The following is a 20,990-nucleotide window of genomic DNA, read 5'->3' on the forward strand; positions in this document are numbered from 1 at the left end:
GGTCGGAAGCACCGGCCTTCCCAGTCACCACCCACTGCTGGTGCCCGGTTGGGGGGGGGGCTGCACAGGCCAGCTCCCCCGGGGCTCCTACTCAGCCCGATTTCGTGACGCAAACCAGGCTGCCGGGCTGCTGCCTGCAAACTTTCCACTGAGTGCTGAGCGGCAGCTTTTGGCTCTGTGGGGAGTTCTCCCACATCCCGATCAGGGCAGGGAGAATTGATCTATTAGATTAACCAGGAAGGAAAGAGCGGGAGAGCGAGCAGGAGGCTGCTGAGCGGAGTGTTTTTGCGTAGCAGTCCCTCCCTTCTGACTCGAGTATTAATTGCTACATTACCACTGCCATGTAAGAAAGACAGTCAGCAAAGCCGGGGAGAACGCCAGCTCCTCCCTCCCTGCTCTGCTCAGCCTCACTCCTCCTTGGTTCCCTCGGAGCGCCCTGTGCCCTGGCAGGACGTCCCTGTCCCAGCCCCAGCGTCCTGAGGTCCTTCCGTGGTGAGGACTTGAGTGGACAGCAGGAGGGGGTGGAGGGAGGGAGGGAGGAAGGGAGCAAACATCGTGCCCTGCAGGCTTTCTGGATGCAGAAGCCGGACTCACTGCAGAGGCAGCTGTGCTGTTCCCGGAGCTTCTGGGGGACCTCCGCCTCTCAGGGTTTGCCTAGGCGGGCTCCAAGTTCCAGGGCCACGCAAGGTGGGCACTTTTCCTTCTGGGCGCTGACAGCAGAGCCTACCTTCCCTCCACCATCATGAGTGGCTGCTCCAAAAGATGCAAGCTTGGGTTCGTGAAATTTGCCCAGACCGTCTTTAAGCTTATCACCGGGACCCTCAGCAAAGGTAGGGAGCTTGGACTTGACCCTCGTTTTCTGTCTTAATGTGGTCTGGCTAGCCACGGTGGCAAGCGCCTTGGGGTGGCGTCTGTGGCTGTTCTGGTGTGCCGGGGTCTCAGAGGACAGCAGGGGAGGACCAGGGTGGCTGGGAGTTGGGGTTGCTGACAACCTGGGTCCTGGCTCTGGGTGGGCGGGCACCACGCCAGGGAGCTCAGCTGGCCATAATTGCCTGGAACTTTGGAAATGGATTTGGTGGTGTGCGGCTGATTGGCTACAGGCGGGCAGAGGGACAGAACCCTTCTCGGAGCACTGGAGGCTGCTTAGCGTGACCAGAGTTTTAAGAAGTTATCCAGGGAGTGTTGTGTCTTGTTGATAAAAGAGAGATTTGATGCGGTGGGCTGTGAGTAATTCTGCAGAACCGAGCCGCTAGAGGAGGCCAGCAGGAGGTGGCGGCGGGGCCGGAGTCCGCCATGCACGGGTGAACGCCGGATTCATGTCAGCTCTGGGGGCCAATGCACCAAGGACTTTCTCTTGCCAGGTTCCAGGGTCCTGCATTTCTGGGGCTTTCGTCCTCATTCTGCTCCCTGGGACCCCTGCTCCTCTGTGGATCCTGTCTGTGTCTATGTCTGTCTCCTCCGCTCCTCCAAGAACTGGGGCAGCAGAGGGCTGGTAGGTTCAACTTCCCGGGCAGCAGGAAGGGTTGTTGCGAACCAGCCCTAGGACTGCGTGCACACAAGTCAGCCCTAGGACGCGGAGGGGAGGTTGACTTCTCGGGGCCGTTCCTGTCTCCAGAACCAACCCCCCTGCACCTCCCCCACCCCACCACCCATTACACTGTGCCAGGGAGGGCGAGGCCCTCAGAGAGACTCTGGCAAAGTTTTTGGAGATAAAATTTGAAGAGAGAGCAGCAGCATGATGTGGTTTCACTGGCTGAAGAAAAGTCTTTAAATATTCATGCCCTCTTTCGGGAGGAAAGAGTCTTTGGGGGAGATGCATTGGAAGCAGCAGGCCTAGTATTCAGGGAAGAAGGGAGGGCCACAAAACCTTGACTAGCATTTTTTTTAAGTGACAAGGAGGGAAGATAAAGGCTGCGCGTGGCCAGCTGTGATGACGCGGCTCAGGTGTTCCCCGCCCTGGGCATCCGGCCTAGAGCAAACCGAGCTGCAAATGTCAGGGGGAAGGGTGCTGAGTTCTGCCTAGCTCCTTCCTCAGCCCCATCATCACCCCGGATCTGCCTCTACATTTCTCAAATAGGGTGTTGCGCCTCCAGGACGCCCAGGGAGACCAACAGCCCAAGGCTGAGGGTCAGGCTGCGGGCAGGTTTCCTGGGGCCCACATGGGATGGACAGAGGTGAGGAGCTGAGAGCCAGGACTGGAGGATGCCCCAGAGTTCTCCCCGCGATTCAATCCCTCCAAACAGGATTTTCTCCCCTTGTCACGGATTCCAGGATCTCAGGGGATGAGGGATAAGGGGTAGCACCCCATCTCAGCCTTGGCTTCCCAGAGGATTAGCAGAAAGAGCTTTGGCCCATACTCGGGAAACCGAGATCTCAACTCTGGCTTTGCTCCCTGTGCAGGACTCAGCCTCTCTGAGCCTCAGTTTCTTCATCTGTAAAATGGGTCCATTACTTGCGCCCTGTTTACCTTCCAGCATGGTTGCAAGGATCCAGGGAAGCTGAGACACAGGATCCCTCTATGGACTGCATTTCAGTGACTGGATGTGAGGGTGCTGTCAGGGACTAAGATGGGCATGGGTCTGGAGAGGGTGGCCTAGGCCATGCCATCTGCAAGAACAGGGTCAACGGCCTTCAGTGTAGCTGGCTGCAGGTGGATCTGTGCTCTCCAGGTAGCTCCAGATGGGGAGACACCACAGCAACAGAGTTAAGTATGAGAAAATGAGTCAGTCAGGGGGGAGAGAGAACGTGCAGAGAGGTGTGTGTGTGTGTGTGCGCGTGTGTGCGCGTGCGTGTGTAAGAGAGAGAGGCTAGGTGGCTATTTGCATAAATGAACAGGAAGATATTGTCTATTGCATATTTGCCTACAACCATGCGCTGAAGGTTTGTTTACTGAGCACCTACACTGCGCCACGCTAATTGCCGGACACTGGGCACGTGGAGAACATGACACAAGTCCTCCAGCGGGACATGCACACTTTGGTGGGGCACAGGCTGAAAACCAGACACCAGGCCGAGTGCAGAGATGGAGGCAGGCCTGGGGGCCAGAGCCAGAGGCTCGTCGGAAAGTGGCATCAGCTGAGATAAGGAGGAGGGCAGGCCTGGGCAGGGGGAAGCAGGGGGTGCAGCATCGGAGTGTCAGTCTCCATGGAGAAGCCAGACAGCAGGTCAGGATGGCCCCTCCCTCCACTCAGAATCCCAGAGACTAGGACCCATGGGACACAGAAAAGTCTCCACAGGGACCAGCACTGGGAACCTAGTGGCCACCTGGCCTTTCTCCGACCTGCATCCGTATTGTGTTTCCTATAGCCAGGGCTCAGGGAGGAGGCCCACGGTGGGCACCGGGGCAGGATCGCATCTCTCCACTCTGCAGGGAGCACCGAGTGTTTACACAGCCCTGGCTCTGTGCCAGGCACGCGCTGGGGAATTGGTATTCTGCCCAACCCAGGTGTTTGTTAAATATTTGTTAAATAAATGACCATGGGAGTAGGGCCAGGACTGGAGCAGGGGAGCAAAGCAGGTCTTTCTTTTGCATAGGCCAGCCCTGGTGACTAGATTATATCCTTCACCGACACAATGCAGTAGTTTAATGATCACTGGGTTTAATTGTGACTTCACTTACTCATTACTCATTGCACAGGGGCCTCGAATTGCAATAATCCAACCGTTAAACGGATTTTTCTTTGTCGCTTTCCGAATTGAGGAATATAAAGATTCTACAGGACCAGGCACCTCCTGCTGGTTACGGGGGCAACTCGCTATTTCTTACCTGGCTTGGGAATACCCAGAGGACCGGGAGAGCCCAAGTCCACCCCTCCCTGTCCTTCCATGCCCGGACCACAGCCACGTCCCCGTTATTGTAGCCATCCCCTCTCCCACTGGTCTATGCTACAGGTGGCTCAGACTTTGCTCACCGATGTCCTTTTCAGAGATGAACTGACCAAGTGCTCCTGCTCACACAACTCCTTGACCTTGAGCTTTTCCTCTATAGCTCTGATCACAATCTGTGATCTATGTTTCTTTTAAAAAGGTATTTACCCTAAAGATACAAACGTAGTGATCCGAAGGGGCACGTGCACCCGAATGTTTACAGCAGCAATGTCCACAATAGCCAAACTATGGAAAGAACCTAGATGTCCATCAACAGATGAATGGATAAAGAAGATGTGGTATATATACACAATGGAATACTATGCAGCCATCAAAAGAAATGAAATCTTGCCATTTGTGACGACGTGGATGGAACTAGAGGGTATCATGCTTAGCGAAATAAGTCAATCAGAGAAAGACAACTATCATACGATCTCCCTGATATGAGGAATTGGAGATGAAACATGGGGGGGTTAAGGGGGTAGGAGAAGAATAAATGAAACAAGATGGGATTGGGAGGGAGACAAACCATAAGTGACTCTTAATCTCACAAAACAAACTAAGGGTTGCTGGGGGGAGGGGGGTTGGGAGAGGGGGGTGGGGTTATGGACATTGGGGGAGGGTATGTGCTATGGTGAGTGCTGTGAAGTGTGTAAACCTGACGATTCACAGACCTGTACCCCTGGGGATAAAAATATATTATATGTTTATAAAAAATAAAAACTTTAAAAAAATGTTTGCTAAAGGGCATCTTCCCCACAGGACTTGAGGTCTGTAAGGGCAGAGATCACATGGGCTTTTCCTTGTCACTATGGCCAGAGACACCTGGCCAGTGCCAGACCTGGAGTGGATGCTTTGCCGATAGCATAAAGTTACTGAAGCAGCCCCTTGGGGCACAGACATCCGTCCGCCAGGGGTCCTGAGAGGATGTGTAGAGTGTGGATTTCCAGGACGCACCGTGTAAGGTGTCCCAGAGGTGCTTGGTAAACGCTCTCTGAACTCCATCCACTGCAAGGCCCGATCTTTGACCAGAGAGTGAGCCTCCCACCAGACAGATGGGTCAGAACCATGCCTGAGCCTTCTCGGTGTCTCGGGAAGGGCATGTAATCATCCCCCAAGGAGGGAGGCGGGGTGGGGGAGATCTGGCACGCCCCTCCCTGCTCCTTCAGCTTGACTCTGACTTGTTCTACGTCCTGAATTTCTCCAAAACTTAAAGAACGAGTTTCTCTCACTTTAAAACAAAACAAAACAAAACAAAATTGTCAACCACTTATGCAGTGGGAAGGACAGTGAGTTGCCAGACTGGGACATCCTCGGGTTCATTGCACACAGGCCAGGAAATCTCCTGCAGGGTCCCTCACCTCTCTGGCCTCAGTTACCCAATCTAGAAAATGGGATCACAATGCCCTCCTTATAGGATTAAACAAGAGTGTGGCTCTAAAGCTCCAGAAATACTAAATTCCCGGGAAGTGTTCACTGATGGGATTGCAGTTATCAGCTGATCCCCAGCACTGCGAGTACCTCAGGGCAGGCACTCCACCTCACTAACCCCGGTTTCTTCCCAGCTGGCACAGAGTCTGAGAGTGGTCGATCTAGAATATTCTATTCCCCTCTCTAGAACTTGCTTTCCTAAGGTCCCACCTAGTGCTGAGATCGACCTCTGAGCCCTTTCCCATTCCCAGTTCCCTTATTAGGAGTAAAGAGCATGACTCCCAGAGCCAGGCCTTCTCTGGCTCTTTAACTTACTTAGCAGCCCAGCTCCTGGCTTAGATGGTTGGTTAACCCCAGGGTCTGGGAACCTGCCTGGTTCTCTTCTTACACAGCCAGCTCCCCAGCCGCTTCCCAGAGACCCTGGGACCGTGAGTGGGAACCCAAGTGGTGCAGGCCCCACTCTGGGTGGGGAGGTTTCAACCCATCTCCTTCTGCACTTTGGGAACCCATCTGTCACCCCAGATACAGATGGCAAAGCCAAAGCCAGCAGGAGGGAAGAATTCAATCCCAGAGAGCTTCCAGTTGTCCAGGCCACCCACATAGCTGCAAGGTGGAAGAGGGTGGAAGGGCTGACCTTGTAAGATTTATCTCAAGGACAATGCCCTGGAGCCCGAACTCCCCTCTCCCACCCTGGCCCATGGTTTCTCTGTGTGCATCAGACCTGTCACAGACATGCTATTCCTCTTGCTTTCTCTTCTGGAGGAACTGACCTTGAACTTGGCTCTGCTTTCAGGCAGGTCCAGCTTGAGTCCCAGCTCTGTCATCTAACAGCTGTGTAAGCTTGGGTGAGGTACACACACACACACCACCACCCCCAAGCTGAGGCTCATTCCTTTAATTGGAGGTAATAATAAACCCAGTGAAAACATCGTATTATAACTCAGTGAGGATGACAGGAGTGACAGGTTGTGGCTAGTAGGGCTAGTGGTGAGTTCCTCCCTACTGAGCTGTGCCCTCGGCACCTCTCCTATCTTGGCCCAGTCCTGACCTTGGGAGGAGGGGTTGCAACTACCATTTTACCGGGTAAGGAAACTGACCAGGTGGTCCAGCTGGCAATAAGTGGCAGAGTAGGGATCAGAACCAAGTCCTACTGGGGCCAGGACGAGGCACTTGTCTCTCTTCTACTCCATGGGGCTAGAGAAGACACCCCTGAGGGGATTGCTCCCCACCTTGTCCCTGGCAAAGAGTGCCCCACTTCCCATGCAATTTATGGGAAATGTATGGAACAGATTCCCATAATTTTGTAGGTGGGTTTCTCAAGAACGGTTATGCCAGCTGGGGTTTTTTAGGGGAGCTACCGGTCTTCCAAAGGGTTGTGACAAATTCATTAATGCGGCATGGCCTGAGTTAAGGAATGAGCTTTATGGGGAACAGAACATTCTGCAGGCCAAGGTCAGCAAGACAACCACATACACGCTCTTCCAAAATCACTGCCACCCCTCAGATAGGTACGCTGGGCCCAGGACACCTGCCAGACATTGAGTGGGCTTCAAGTCCATAAGGGACCCTCCCTACCACTCTCCCTTCTTACAGGGCAAATGTGAGGAGTCATGATGTCAGTGTGGAAATACACAACATTTTAGGCACCAGACACCTTGAGAGACTGACTTTTTACTAGAATTCTCTGGGAAAACAATAGCCTTGACCCTAGGAAACTTGGGGCCTATGAGATGTGACAGAGCCCTCTGCCAAAAGGAGGAGTCACCTGTTCCACGAGCAGCTCCGCTTGTGTGCACTTGCCCACCACCCCAAGTCCCAGCAAGCTCACTGTCCTGGCAGCATAGGCCAGCACTGGGTCATGTTAGGACAGCCCTACTCCCTGGTTGCGTCCAGGAAGCTCTGAGTGCTTGGCCTTGTCGTAGGTAGAAAGTTAAATCACTGGGGGTTCTGGTCTACTCTTGCCTCTCCAGTCGAAGCCAGCACCCGCCGGAGTGAGGACCAAGCTCACCTCGGCTCACCCCACACCCACTGGCCCTCATCCCAGCCTACCTATCTCCCATCCTTGACTCCCTATGCCATACACATCACTCCCCCACCCATTTCACTGGCCAGGTGCTCTCTGGGGTCTCCCATAGTCCCACTGCAGCCTCCTGCCACCTGCCACGGCTGTCCTTCTTTGGGGCCACTTGGCCCCTCTTCCATTCCAGTTTTCTAGTGCTTTGCAAGATTGGCCCCTCAACAGCAAGCCTGCAGAGCCTGTCCACCATGGCTGACCAGTGTCCCCTCGGTGTCTATCTGTACCCCAACCAGGAGGGCAAGAGGAAGGACCCAGGCTCTGAGGATCCCACGGAAGGGCAGAGGGTTAGGGAGGAGAGAGGAAGCAGAAGATGAGATAGCAGAGCTCCCTGGGGCCAACAGGAAGGAAAGGAGGTGAGGACCCCAGGAAAAGATATGAGGGAAGGTGTTTACCCCCACCAGTGACCACCTTCCCTATATTCCTCACAGATTCCCAGTCTGGAGGCAGAAGAAAGCCTTTCTCCTATTGGGGTGAGGCCCTGGCAGGAGGGTCATGAGCACAAAGCTAACCCTGGTCCTCTCTGGTTGAAGCCACTTTGGCGCCAAACCCAAGTTCGAATCCAAATCTTCACAGTTGCTCACTGAGCGGGCAGCTTCCTTCTCTGGGCCTCAGTTTCTTCAACTCTAAAATGAGGGAGGTGCTGAGGTTGAAGGTCCCACCCAGTTTTAGAGTTTTAACATCCACTACCCATAATTGCAACACCCCTCACGGCAGCACTCTAAGCTCGGTGCGTGTGCGGGAGCACCAGAAGTGGCGGTGCTCCAGTTGCCCTGCGTGTGGAGGAGAAATTGGGAGCTTCTGAGAGGGAAGGGCCTGGCTCTGAGTCACACAGCCAGCAGGGGACAGAGCCAGAAGTGGAAGTCAGGCTATCTGTCTCCATGTTCCAGCTTTGGCTCCCACATTTCAAGCCCTCCATTTCTAATAAAACTCAGATCCTGGATAGGAAAGCAAAGATGACAAAACCAATGCCACCCCAGTTGGTCCGAGAGGAGAGGCAGGCTCTTTCAGAAATCACGGTGTCAAGCCCTCTGTTCTGACTCAAGCATCCCAATTCGGAGAATGCCCCTGAGACACAAGGCCCCCATCCACACCACAAACCATCACCACAGGCCATCTTTTCCAGCCAAACAACAGAAAATAAGGGAGAACCGGCTGGACAGCCCAGCCTGCAAGGACAGGAAAGAATGGAAACAGCACCGTGCCAGCCTTCCCTCCATAACAGCAGCCTGGCCAGACTCATTTCTTGCTGGAAGGAGGTGGGCTGGACACAGAGGCAGAGAACTGGGCGGGCGATAGGGAGGGGAGATATGATTCTGATGCTTGTAGTCTGCGAGGCTGGGGTTAGCCTACTCTAATTTTCTTTCTATAATCTTTTGATTAACCCTGGGCCAGTCTGGGTGGCATTTTTCAAACCATCTACACGTTGGCAGGCAGAGCCAAGCCTGGGCTTGCCGCTCACTATCTGCGAGCATCAGCTAGGAAGCGGCTGTCACTCAGAGCCTGGGACATGGGAGGCACACTGGACGGGGAAGGAGCTGGCATCCTTGTGCCAGTTAACCCTGTCCATGCCTCCCAAGCCCAGAGACAGCAGCCTGTGATTCCAAACTCAACAGGCACGTGCAAAGAAGATTATTTGCCATGGTCCCTTGAGTGTTCTTTATTTGCTGGGGCTTTCTGAGGATCCCTGCATTCAGTCCAGCCTTTCCCCTGAAAGTCCCATACTCTCACTATTCCCACCTGAGGATGGGAGAGGCGAATAACTTCCCAGGGTCACAGAGCCAAACGGGGATCCAAGTCTCCATGCAGTCCTAAAGGAACACCGTCTCGGTCGAATCCCTCGGCACTGTCACCTCCTGGTATGGACAGAACAGTGCCACCTCCCCAATTCATTTGTTGGAGCCCTCACCCCACGTGCTTATATTTGGAGACAGCACCTTAAAAAAGGTAATTAAGGTGAAATGAGCTCACGGGGTTGGGGCTGTGATCAGATAGAACTGGTGTCCTTAAAAGAAGAAAGGCACTCACAGGGAAAGGGCCACGTGGGGTCCCAGGGGTCCTCTGCCAGCAGAGGAGAGAGGTCTCAACATGCCAGCACTTTGATCTTGGACCTCCAGCCTCCAGAACCACAAAATAATAAGTTTCTGGGAAGCCACCCAGTCCGTGGTATCGTGCTATGACCGCCCTCGGGAAGTAACACACCCTCAGAGACAATTCTCCGCCCAGCATCCTTCTCCATGATGTTTATTGTAGTAAATATTCTCAACATACTATTTACCATTTTTACTATTTTCAAGTGCATAGCTCAGGGTCAGTAAGCGCATTCGCCCTCCTGCTCAACCATGCCCTCCGTCCCTCTCCAGAACTTCTCAGCATGGCAAACTGAAGCGGTGTCCTCAGTAAATGCTAGCCCTCCGTTCTTGTGTCCCCCAGCCCTGGCAACCACCACTCTCCTTTCTAGCTGTACGGATCTGTCTGCTCTAGGTGCCCTGTGTCATGGACTCATGAGGTAGGTGTCCTTTTGTGTCTGGCTTCTTGCACTCAAGTCTTAACCATGTATGTGTCAGGATTTCCTTCCTTTTGAAGGCTGAATCATATTCCCTGTGTCACAGACTGTCATTTCTTCTACCCATTCATCCACTGCTATTTATCCATTCGTGTATTCTGAGAATACCAAAAGGATCTCATTACCCCCTCGTTCACAATCCGGGGTGAAATGCAGACTTTTCCTGGGGGCCTCCAGGCTTTGCTAGATCTGCCCTCTGCATTTACATCCTTCACCTCCGGTCTCCTCCCTGCACTGCACCCCAGCCACCCGGCCCAAATGTTCCTCCTGCTGGCACAGCGCCCTCCACCTCTGGAGCCTCACAGTTTCGGGGACCTCCCCTGGACACCGTGTCAGAGCTCACCTGGATCTGTCAGGCACCTCCCCTCCTGCGCAGCCCCCACCTCCTCATCCCCCCGCCCCAACACCCTCACACACATCAGGCACTTTCTATTAATGCTGCCTTGTTTTCCCCATAACACTTTCCGTTTATGCATTGACGTTACCCACTGATTCACCTGTTTCCGGTCTGGCTCGCCCACAAAGAGCTCAGTTCCGTGAGGGCAGGGACTGTTCTGGCCATCGCCACTTTCCCAGTAGTCGGTGTAGGGCCTGGGACATAGCAGGACTCAGTGGAGGCTGAGAGGACAACAAGGCAGGTGAGAAGCCCGAGGCCCAGGGAAGCCCACCCAGCAAGCAGGCTGCTAAACTGGCCTTGAATCTGGGCCTCCGAAACCTCTTCCCTTTCCCCAAGGTCTCTGCTCTACCTTCTTGTTAAAGGTCCTGGTTCTCTACTCCACCTCCAGATGTCTGTCTGTCCACCCATACTTACCTTTAAGCAAAGCCACCAGTGGTCCTGTGATGGAACATGAAGACCTGAGCCATCTGTCTGGCTCCTTAGCCCCCCATCCCGAGAGCTGCCCCTTCCCGTCCATTCTTCCCATGGAAAGAGGGTAGTGTTGCCACGGGGAAAGGACTGGCATTATTTTCCATTCTGCCCTCTGCTCCATTCAGCTGGGAGGCTTCTCTGTGAGTGTGTGAAGTGACCATTCCCGGGCAAAGACTTCTGGGGGCTGCAGACACAGCTGGCTCCCCTGCTCGTGCTCCAGCCCTTGGGGATCCAGGACCCTCTGGGAACATGATTTTGGGAGTTCATTAGACTCCAAAACCAACCATTACCCTCTGGAAGCTGTTTGACCTTTGGAAGTCCCATCCCTTCTTTGAGTCTTGCTTTCTGCTGGAATGTGGACACAAGAATATCAGTCTTGCAGGTTTATTGAAGTAATGCACTTAAGGGTTCCGTGCAATGCTATGTCATATAAAAAGCTCAACAAATGTTTATTTTTTTGTGTTATTTATAACACATGTTTATAACACTGTTTATAAGAACTCAGGTTATGTCTCCTCTACTCTGTATACCAGTCAAACCTCATGGGTCTCAGAAAATGGCTGGTTGACTGAAATCATCATGTGGGCCAGAAGAGCACCCCAGACTCCTCCAGCACTCTCTTCACCTTCCCTCTCCCTGCCTAGAAGCAGACTGTCAGTGGCAGAGAGCCTTATTCGAGGCAGATGGGACAGGAGGGTTATCATTCCACTCGAGAATGGGCTTAGCATCTAGAGCCTTCAAAACCCATTCAGTCCGTGGGGCACCGGCGGTGACTCAGTCGGTTAAGCATCTGCCTTCAGCTCAGGTCATCATCATCTCTGCTCAGCCGGGAGTCTGCTTCTCCCCTTCTCCCTCTCCCTTGCCCCTACCCCCAACTTGTGCTCTCTCTCTCTCTCTCTCATGCTCTCTGTCTCAAATAAATTAATAAAATAGGAAGGAAGGAAGGAAGGAAGGAAGGAAGGAAGGATCCATTCAGTTCAGTCATTCACCAATCCCGGCCCATCACAGTGAACAGTCTCCGCCTGGTGAGAAATAGGAAGTATGGAAATGAAACTGTAGCTTTATAAGCCTAAAACCTGAGTGTTACAACATCTCTTGTGGCCTGGGTCAGACTCCCCTAAGAACGCCTCTACCCTGGAAGGGGGAAGCTAGGCCCCAAGTTTCAAAGCCTCAGTGCACATGGGCTCGGGCGGGACATTTAGCAATATTTGGTGATCTGAAGGCCAGAAACTATAGAGAAACTGCCACGGCCTGCTGGCCTGTCACACTGGGCACTGTGGCATAGAAGGCAGGCACGGGGGTCCCCAGCGCTAACCAGCACCCGCACATCATAACTTAGACCTTGACACCCTCCTCACGAGCTGCTGAGAGCCTGATGGTGGCCAGCATGAGAAAGGAAGTCAAGGCCACTAGGCAAGTGACCAGCATGAGACTCTTCCGTGTCCGGATGGGGAAACTGAGGCCAGAGCTAGGAACACCCTTGACGTAGGTACCTTGAGGCAGAGTCTGGGGGCTGGAGCTGGGGGCACTGGGGTGAGGAGAGAGCCAGTGCCCTGCAGAGGTGTGACTGGCCCACAGACGGCTCTTGTTCTTCAAGTCCCTATAGTCAGTGACTTCGGCTGAGACAGAACATCTCTCCGGCTGTGACCCTGTGCCTTCTTCTCTTGACCTTGTGTCTTCTTCTCCTGAGCCTCCTGAGTCTCTCTCCTGTGCCCTGGCTTGTCTCTTAAATTCCAGGCCTGCAGGAGAGTCCCCAGCTGAACCATGAGCTCATGGAGGACAGGGACCATATCTTAGTTATTTAAGAATGCCCAGCACCAAGCACAAGGCCTGGTGCAAAGCAGAGTCTCAAAGGATGGAAGAAGAAAACAAAAAGGAAGGAAAGGAGGAAGGAAGGAAGGGAGGACAGATCATAAACCCTTCTATATGAATGTCTCCCTCTGCCTCTACTCCATCCTTATAAAAGCAAAGCAGGCCTCTCTCTCTCACCTTCTTTCTGTTTCTCTATGTCCCCAGTCTCACATCCTGAAGTTATCTCGCTCACCATTGATCATTTCTGGCCCGCATTCGTCCTGGCACTGTCTTCCCATTCTCAGCACTGTCCCTGAAGTCCAGACCGTCACCGTATCCCAGCTGCTTTGCTACTGAGGCCTGCAGCCTGCACGTCCTCTGTTTCGCCCTCTCCTGCCCCTCCACACCACGGACAGACAGAGACAGGGTCCATGCAGTTCTTCCACCTGGGAGTCGACATCTCTAAACCTGTTCTAAGCAGGTGATCAGAGATGTGCACGGAGACTGGTAGGCAGGGGTGCTCATCATGGGTATTACACTGTAATAATGAACCATCGGAGACCAGCTAGACTCTAGTCCAAAGAGTAGATTAAAAACATTCCTGCTCATCTATCTGATAAAGCAATACTAAGTCTTTGAAACATTATTTTGAGGACTACTTAAAAATAAGCAGAAATACTCTTAACATAATGTTAGGTTAAAAAAAATCAGGATACAAAACTGTATGTACAATGAGGGTCCAATCTTTAAATAGATATGTGTACAGAAAAGTGAAATAGAAAAGAAATAAACTGAAGTATTAGCATGGGTTTCAGTTGTACTTAAAGGCTATGTTTTAAAGTTCTTCTTGATGCTTATCTCTATCAACTACATTGTCTCCAACAAGCATGTATATTTAATCAGACTGTAAAGAAATCATGTACTATATATACATCTGCAGGTTTTTACTTCTCGAGAACTTCAGTGACAGCCGTGCTTTCCCTACCTTGACACGTAGCCTTCCTATCCATGCTGGGGCACGCCCTGGACTTCTCGGCCTGGTTCTCAGGGCCCTGGCCTCAGCCCACTTGCTGCTTCTCTTGGCTCTCCACCTCCTTCCACGTTCTCCTCCAGCCAGACGGGCTCCCACATGGTTTCCAAACCAGACTTGTGTTTTATGTCCCTGAACCTAACTCTCCAATGATTCATTTTTTTTTAGAGATTATTTATTTACTTTCTTATTTGGGAGAGAGCAGGAGCAAGGGGGAGGAGCAGAGGCAGGGAGAAGCAGGCTCCCTGCTGAGAAAGGAGCCGGATGTGGGACTCGATCCTGGGATCGAAGACCCTGGGATCATGACCTGAGCCGAAAGCAGATGCTTAACCCACTGAGCCACCCAGATGCCTCTCCAGTGATTCAGAAAAACACACACACACACACACACACACATACAGAGAGACAGACAGAAAAAAAGAGAAGGAATACAAATACAGCAAAATATTGACAACAGTTTGTGAACCAAGTTCATGATCCTTGTACTAATTTTGCAACAAACACTTATATAGTTGGACCCTTTTAAAATTAAAAGTGGGGGGAAATAAAGGAGCAATATAATGTTATGTTAAAGATATAGGCTCTGCCTTGAAATAAGCTAAGTTTATTTTTCTAAGATTTTTTTTTTAATTTATTTGACAGAGAAAGACACAGGGAGAGAGGGAACACAAGCAGGAGAAACAGACTTCCCATCCCCCACCCCCAGCAGAGAGCCCAACACAGGGCTAGATCCCAGGACCCCAGGATCACGACCAGAGCCAAAAGCAGACGATTAACGAGTGAGCCACCCAGGCGCCCCAATAACCTGAGTTTAAATCCCAGTTCTGCTAATAAGGCAGCAGTGACCTGAAGCAAGTTGCTTACTTTCTAGGTCTCAGGGTTTTTTGTTGGTAAAAGGAGGATAATGAAAATCATAGTGTATTTCTGTCCTACAGTTGCCTGGAGAATGAAATAAATGTGTGCAAAGGGCTTGGTGAAGAGTCCGGCACACCCTTGAGCAAAGTGAACTCTTAGTACTAGTGTTAAATATAGAAATCAGATTCTGAACAGTGATTTTATCCATGATACCTTCTACCTCCCAAGGTAATTCGGCCCTTGGTTAACTGCTGGGGCTTGGAAATCTTTTGCTTATGTGATTCTTTCCCTGCCTCTGGCCCGGAGCTGCCAGAACACAGTACAATTCCCTCTGGCATCTGTACCTTCAAGTCTTGGCACAGCGTCCTGCATCAAGGAGGCAGCCAATCAGTGCACAAAACCCCAGAGGAGGAACTCGAAGGGCTCAGGTTGCACTTTTAAGAAAGTCCTTCTCATCTGATACGAGTTGTAATTTTGCTGATGCAGCCGCTCTATTCCCCTGGGCTTCCTGGAGATGAGACATCACCTTGATAAATTAGCTGTGGATATAGGCATCCTGTAACTGGCATGGAAATGCAATTTAATTTCCAATTAAGCCTGATTTCTGGGGCAAGGGATTTGCCTGCCTCACATTTGGAGGATTATTCCAGCCAGATCTATTGTTGTCAATGATGATGGTTCTCCCAAGAAGAGGACTTTCATGGAAACTGGTCCATGGCCCCTGTTTGGTTCTGCCAGGCAGAGATGTGGCCGCCCAGGGATGTGGCCTCTGTATGTAGGCATTGCTTTTCCTCAGGAACTAGGTTTATACAAGTATATTCAAGAGACAGGGAGTCTGTTGGTGGCTGGAATGTTTAAGATGGAGTAGACCTAGAAATGGATTGGGAAGGACAGAGAAGCAAGGTGGTCCTCGGCGGTACTCGTGAGAAAGAGAAGTGGGAAGTTGCTAGTGGGGAAAGGGAACAGTAGAAAGTTCTCAGGGCTTACACAGAGAAGAATCTGTATAATCAGAGGAAAGAGCCATGTTTGCTCAAAGAGAGAGTGAGCATCCTTGGGACATCTTTTATGTGTCCATCAAAAATAATCTGTAAAACGAATGATGTCAGGCTTGTTTTCCAATTGAGGAAACTGAGACTCGGGGAGATTAAAGAAACTGCCCGAGGTCCCAGGCCAGTGAGGTTCCAGCATCTCACTTTTCTGAGCTTTCTTCCCTACAGGTTCCCTCTCCAAAACCAAATAAAACATGTAACTCAGAGTCATGAGAATAAGGTCACATGAAGTGAAAACTTACTTCCCAAAAAGATGTTCTGAGAGTGAAACTAGCTGAGGTCTGAGTCTGCTCGGGGCACATAATCTGATGGAGAGCCAAGCAGCATGCTCTTCTGTTTGAGTTTGTTCCCATCCCCCCGCCCCCCCCACGAGGAGTAGGATCTGAGGACTGGGAGTGATGACCCAGGAAGGCTAACCACATGAGGTCAGGAGCTCAGAGGACCAGGGCTGCTCCAACTCAAAGAAGTTCTGACTTTGGATCAGGGAATTTCAATGGAGGGCATTATCAAACAGTCTTTAAATACACGTGTCTACAAGATGTTTCTAAGAGTATGATTACTTGAGTGGCCAACAGAGTCACAGAGAAATTACTTAAATACCAAGAAGAGTCACATGGCCTGATCTTTATGAATGATCATAATGATAGTAATAATGATAGTAAGACAAGACTGTAAAGTTATGCATAAATAAGCATGCTTGTCACCTCCTGAATAAATTCTAGAGTGGTCGAGTGGACTATTAGGCCAATGGTTTGGGAACAAGTGGAAAAGAAAACAGGGATAACTGGGAGAAGGATGGGGTCCTTGAGAAGGAGTCATGTCAGACCAGCCTCTCTTCCATTCTGCTTCTTAATAGAGTGACCAATTCAGGGACTGCTGTGACCCGGGCATGCCTGGTTCCTGCCCCGTGTTTGATGGGCTGGGGGCTGGGCAGTGATGGAGTCAAGTTTTGTATTGACTGCTGGGCCCCTGTCTGTCATAGTAGTGCCCACGTGTGAATCTTGGCAGGGCTTTCTTGGATACATATGTTTGGACCTTGACCTCCCTTTGTTCACTCTTCAGAGATGTGGTTCTGGGGAGCCAGCAGAAAGCCTGGGGTCTCTGTGGGAAGGTATCTGGAAACATCCAATAGATTCCCAGTCCTGACTGTGCTCTTTGCTCCACATTTTCCATTTTGGATACAGAGCAGAGACTGTGGAGCAGGAATCACAGAACTTTGAGAGAAAGGTCGGAAGCCATGCTGTCCAGATCTGAATCCCAGCTCTGCATTTGACTAACTTCCGATCTGCGGCAACTTAAGTCCCTCCCCTGTGCCTCAGTTGCCTCATTTAGGCAGTGAAGACAGCAATATTAACCTAAAGGGTACTGTTAGGGTGAAATGAGCTGTGCACATAGAAATGCAGCCCAGAGCCCGGCGGACAAGTGCTCAACACGTATCAGCTCTTCCCACTAGTAGGGATGACATGTTCTCATACAGGGAGGCCTTTGCTACACATACCCTTGAAGGAAGTGGCTGCCTCCCAGTACAATGAGTAATTCATCAAAAGGATGTTAATGTCGATTGTCACTAAAGACAACTGTTGCAAGGAGGGTAGTGGGGAAGCATTAGATGATCTTAAAAAAAAAAAAAAAAAGATTTATTTATCCTAGAGAGCAGGAGTGCAGGGGAGAGGCAGAGGCAGAGAGAATCCTCAGACTGACTCCCTGCTGAGCACAGAGCCCAACACAGGGCTCCATCCCAGGGCCCCAGATCACAACCTGAGCTGAAATCCAGAGTCAGGCACTTCCCTGAGGGAGCCTCCCCCGACCCCGCCGCCGCCGCCCCCGCCGCCCCCCCCACCCCAGCACCCAGCACGAGAGGACCTTAAAGAACCACTGACCTTCAGAAAACAGGAGTTCCTACCGGAATAGGAGGAATCAAAGAGACGTCCACTAGCAGGGGCTCCGGAACTGACACACGAGGGCTCAGACCCTCATGACCGTCTCCCTGGGAGTGGGGAGAGAAGGCGCATCTTGAAGTTACCTGTACTTAGGAAGCCGTTGTATTTAATTTATGGATATCAGAAAAGAGGGAGTTCAGTGTGGGAGGATGGAGATTATGAGAGATTAAAGACGCTGCAACTGAGGGAGGAGGTTCGAGCCTTTGAATGAACCTCCCCCATTTTGTCCCCCAATCCGCTGGAAGTTGTAGGCTTTGCAGCTATATCCAGCCCTTCCCCATCTCTCAGACCATTCAGGAAGTTGACGGAGGATCATCTGCTTTATGTGAGTGGGAAGAGAGAGTTATGGAAATCTAGAAAGAAGCTGAGCATCTTGATATTATTCTGAACAGTTTTGACCTTGCAAACTTCCTCTCTGAGAACCTCTTGGCTAGACTGGGGTGATTTCTCCCTGTCCTGCTGATCTTGCTTTCATCTTTCCCTCCCACCCCCCCACCGCCATGTGAAAAGGCAGCCCCTGATGGGGTACAGGGTAGGTACCCTTTGTTCAAACAGTATATTCCCCAATATTTCACATAATTCAAAATTCCCTAAATGTAATTCTGATTCGAAAGAGGAGATATTTTTAGGCACCAGCCTCTCTTGTCAATTAGCAATAGAATGAATGCAGTTTACAGTCCACTCCCTTGAGAAAGGAGTTTTAAAGTTAGTAGGAGAAATTTTGGATAAATTGTTGATGGGGTGAGGCTGAAATCATTTCAAGAAGTCACAAAAAGGTTTTATTAATATTTCATATGGCACCATTCTGAATTTGTATAAGTTAGGCTCTTCATTGTGAAGAAGGAGGCCCCTTGACAATGGTGTGGGAGGGGATAGGAAGAGTGGCAAGAACAGAAAGGTCCTTGAAGGCAGGAACTGGGTCTGATTCATCTCTACCACCCCATCCCCTGTCTCCGAGCCCCACAGTGTGGGCTGAGTTCCAGGGGAGGGACACCGGAGAGCAAGCCAGGTGCATCTCTCCAGGTGTGAGTCACCATGAGATGAAAAGCAAAAATGGTGGAAACATGAGATGCTCATTAGCAATGATTTATTAGGAACTAACGAGGGCTTTCTGCTCCTGGGCGGCCATTATTTAAAAAAACATTTTTCCTCGGTGTCTAACTTCTCATGCTTAAATGCTCATTATTTCATGCTCATCCTGTCCGTGGAGTTCTGTGAGCCGCAGGCAGATAGAGGCCAGTCTTATTGTCAGGAGGAGGACATTTGTCCCAAACCAATGAAGTTCATCATCAATAATGCATAGGCCAGTGGGGCTGGGCATTTTTCTAAAGCCACATGGCCATTCCCCTAGCAGGGGCTATTTGGATATTCTGAGTTTCTGTGTATTTTAGCCCCAAATGTAGGTATATGGAAACCATATGCAAGAAGTTCCTTTCAGTGAGACATAGTAGGGACTTTTTTTTCTTATTATTATTTAAATTAACTTACATTTTTGAGGTACTTGCAGATTCCCATAGAGTTGTAAGAAATAATATAGAGAGATCCCATTATACCTTTTGCTTAATTTCCCCCAAAGGTAATGATGTCTAATGGTTAGTACCATTACCCTAGTACAATGTCACTACTGAGGTTTCCTTTAGACTCAGAAGACTCGGGGCACCTGGGTGGCTAGGTGGGTTAAGCCTCTGCCTTCAGCTCAGGTCATGGTCTCAGGGTCCTGGGATCCAGCCCTGTGTCGGGCTTTCTGCTCAGCAGGGAGCCTGCTTCCCCTCTCTCTCTGCCTGCCTCTATGCCTACTTGTGATCTCTCTCTCTCTGTCAAATAAATAAATAAAATCTTTGAAAATTTAAAAAAAAAAAAAAAGACTTGGAAGACTCTTCAGACTTCCCTGGGAAAAACTCTGGGGAATGGGGTACTGTCTCCCCTTGGAAGGAATGTCCCCAAGTAAGAACCTGGAAGGCAGAGGGATACACCAGGGCTCCCTGGTTGGAAGTAAGAGATGTTCAGGCAGATTATAGATATCCTCCCCTCACATCCCTGACTTGTATGAGGGCACCATAGGGTTCCAGGAACCCAACAAGTTTCCTTACCTGGCCCCTGGGGTTCTGGGGAGAGTAGGGCCCTCAGCCCTCTAGCTGAGTCTGCTCAAGTATGGTGGTTGACAGTCGGCTCTGGAATCACACAACCCAGGGCTTGATTCCTAGCTCCTCACTGCTATATGGATGACCTTGGCCAATAACCTCTTAGAGCTTCAGTTTTTCATAATATCGTATGGCACTTACCATGTGTCAGTTACTCTTCTAGGAAGCTTATAAAATAACCAATTTAATACGACAACCCTAAAAGGGAGATATTGTTAGTTCTTATTTTGCAAATGAGGAAATTGAGGCACAGAGAGGTTATTTGCCCCAAGTCACCCAGCTAGGGAATGGCAGGGTCAGGTATGTGAAGCCAGGCCGTCCTCATTCAAGTTCACATACTTAACCACTATCCTGTGTTTCTTCTCCTCCTCTCTGACGTACACTCAGTGGTACCTCCCTGAATTTTCACAAGGCAGACTGCTTAGCACAGTGCCCGGTGTGTAATACATAAACACCAATAAACGCAGGCTAACATTCACTGGTATCATTGCTTCTGGAAGTTTCTGAGTATTCAGTTACTTCCATTCTGGCCACCTACCATGTGCCAAACCTTTATTCGGTCCTGCCTACTACCAAAACGAAGGAGTCACTTTTTTTAAATAGATGAAACAACTGAGAATCAGTGAGATGGAATCTAGCAGAGGCAGAGACAGCATTCGTACCCAGGGGCAGCGGCTGGAATCACAGCTCCAGAAGGAGCTTCAGAGGTACCAGCCTAACTTCACATCTAGCTCAGGACTTGCCCTGTGGAGCAGTCATTTATCTGTTCTGAAAAGCCCAGTGACAGGGCACTAGTTCTCTACACCTGTGGTTCTCATGCTTGAGGGCACATCAGAAGCCATGAGGCCATTGTTAAAATAGAGTGCTGTTCCCCTCCTCTATCTGCCACCCCACCCCACCACACGCCCCAGGGGTTTCTGACTAAGAAAGGCTGGAGTCAGGGCCTGAGAATGTGCATTTCTCCCAAGGCTCCAGAGAATGATGATGTCGCCGCCCTAGGGACCATACTTCGAGAACCACTGCTCTAGGAAGACTTCTTAGAGTAGTAATGGCAGGGACGATGGCAAGCTCCACTTACGCCCTTTTCAAGTGTGAGACAGGCTTCCCTCGCAGAGCCAGTATCATATACTTACCTGCACTGTAAACTATAAATCCCCGTCTGTGTGGTCCCCTTCCTTCCACAGAGGGTTCTTAAAATTGTGTGTTCTCAAAAGCCTGCCTCTGATTGGAGCCCAACCCCTCCCCAGCCCAGGCTCACCTTTCCAAATCCTTCCAAAATAATATCGATCGTGGCTTTTATGATTAAAAACAAACCCAATGAGGGGCGCCTGGGTGGCTCAGTCAGTTAAGCGTCTGCCTTGGCTCAGGTCATGATTCC

The 20,990-nt window shown here is 50.7% G+C and overlaps 1 protein-coding gene across 1 annotated transcript in view; it reads left to right on the plus strand.

Moving 5' to 3' along the window:
* The first annotated feature begins 338 nt into the window (after positions 1-338).
* KCNIP1 (potassium voltage-gated channel interacting protein 1) overlaps positions 339-20,990 on the plus strand; it is a 334,288-nt gene continuing 313,636 nt past the window's right edge. The window contains exon 1 of the mRNA XM_032851784.1: positions 339-830. Coding sequence (XP_032707675.1) covers positions 743-830 — 88 coding nt within the window. The 5' untranslated portion in view covers positions 339-742. The remainder of the gene's footprint in view (positions 831-20,990) is intronic.

Source organism: Lontra canadensis, unplaced genomic scaffold (genome assembly GCF_010015895.1).
Source record: "Lontra canadensis isolate GAN:19392208 unplaced genomic scaffold, GSC_riverotter_1.0 scaffold5, whole genome shotgun sequence".
NCBI lineage: Eukaryota > Metazoa > Chordata > Mammalia > Carnivora > Mustelidae > Lontra > Lontra canadensis.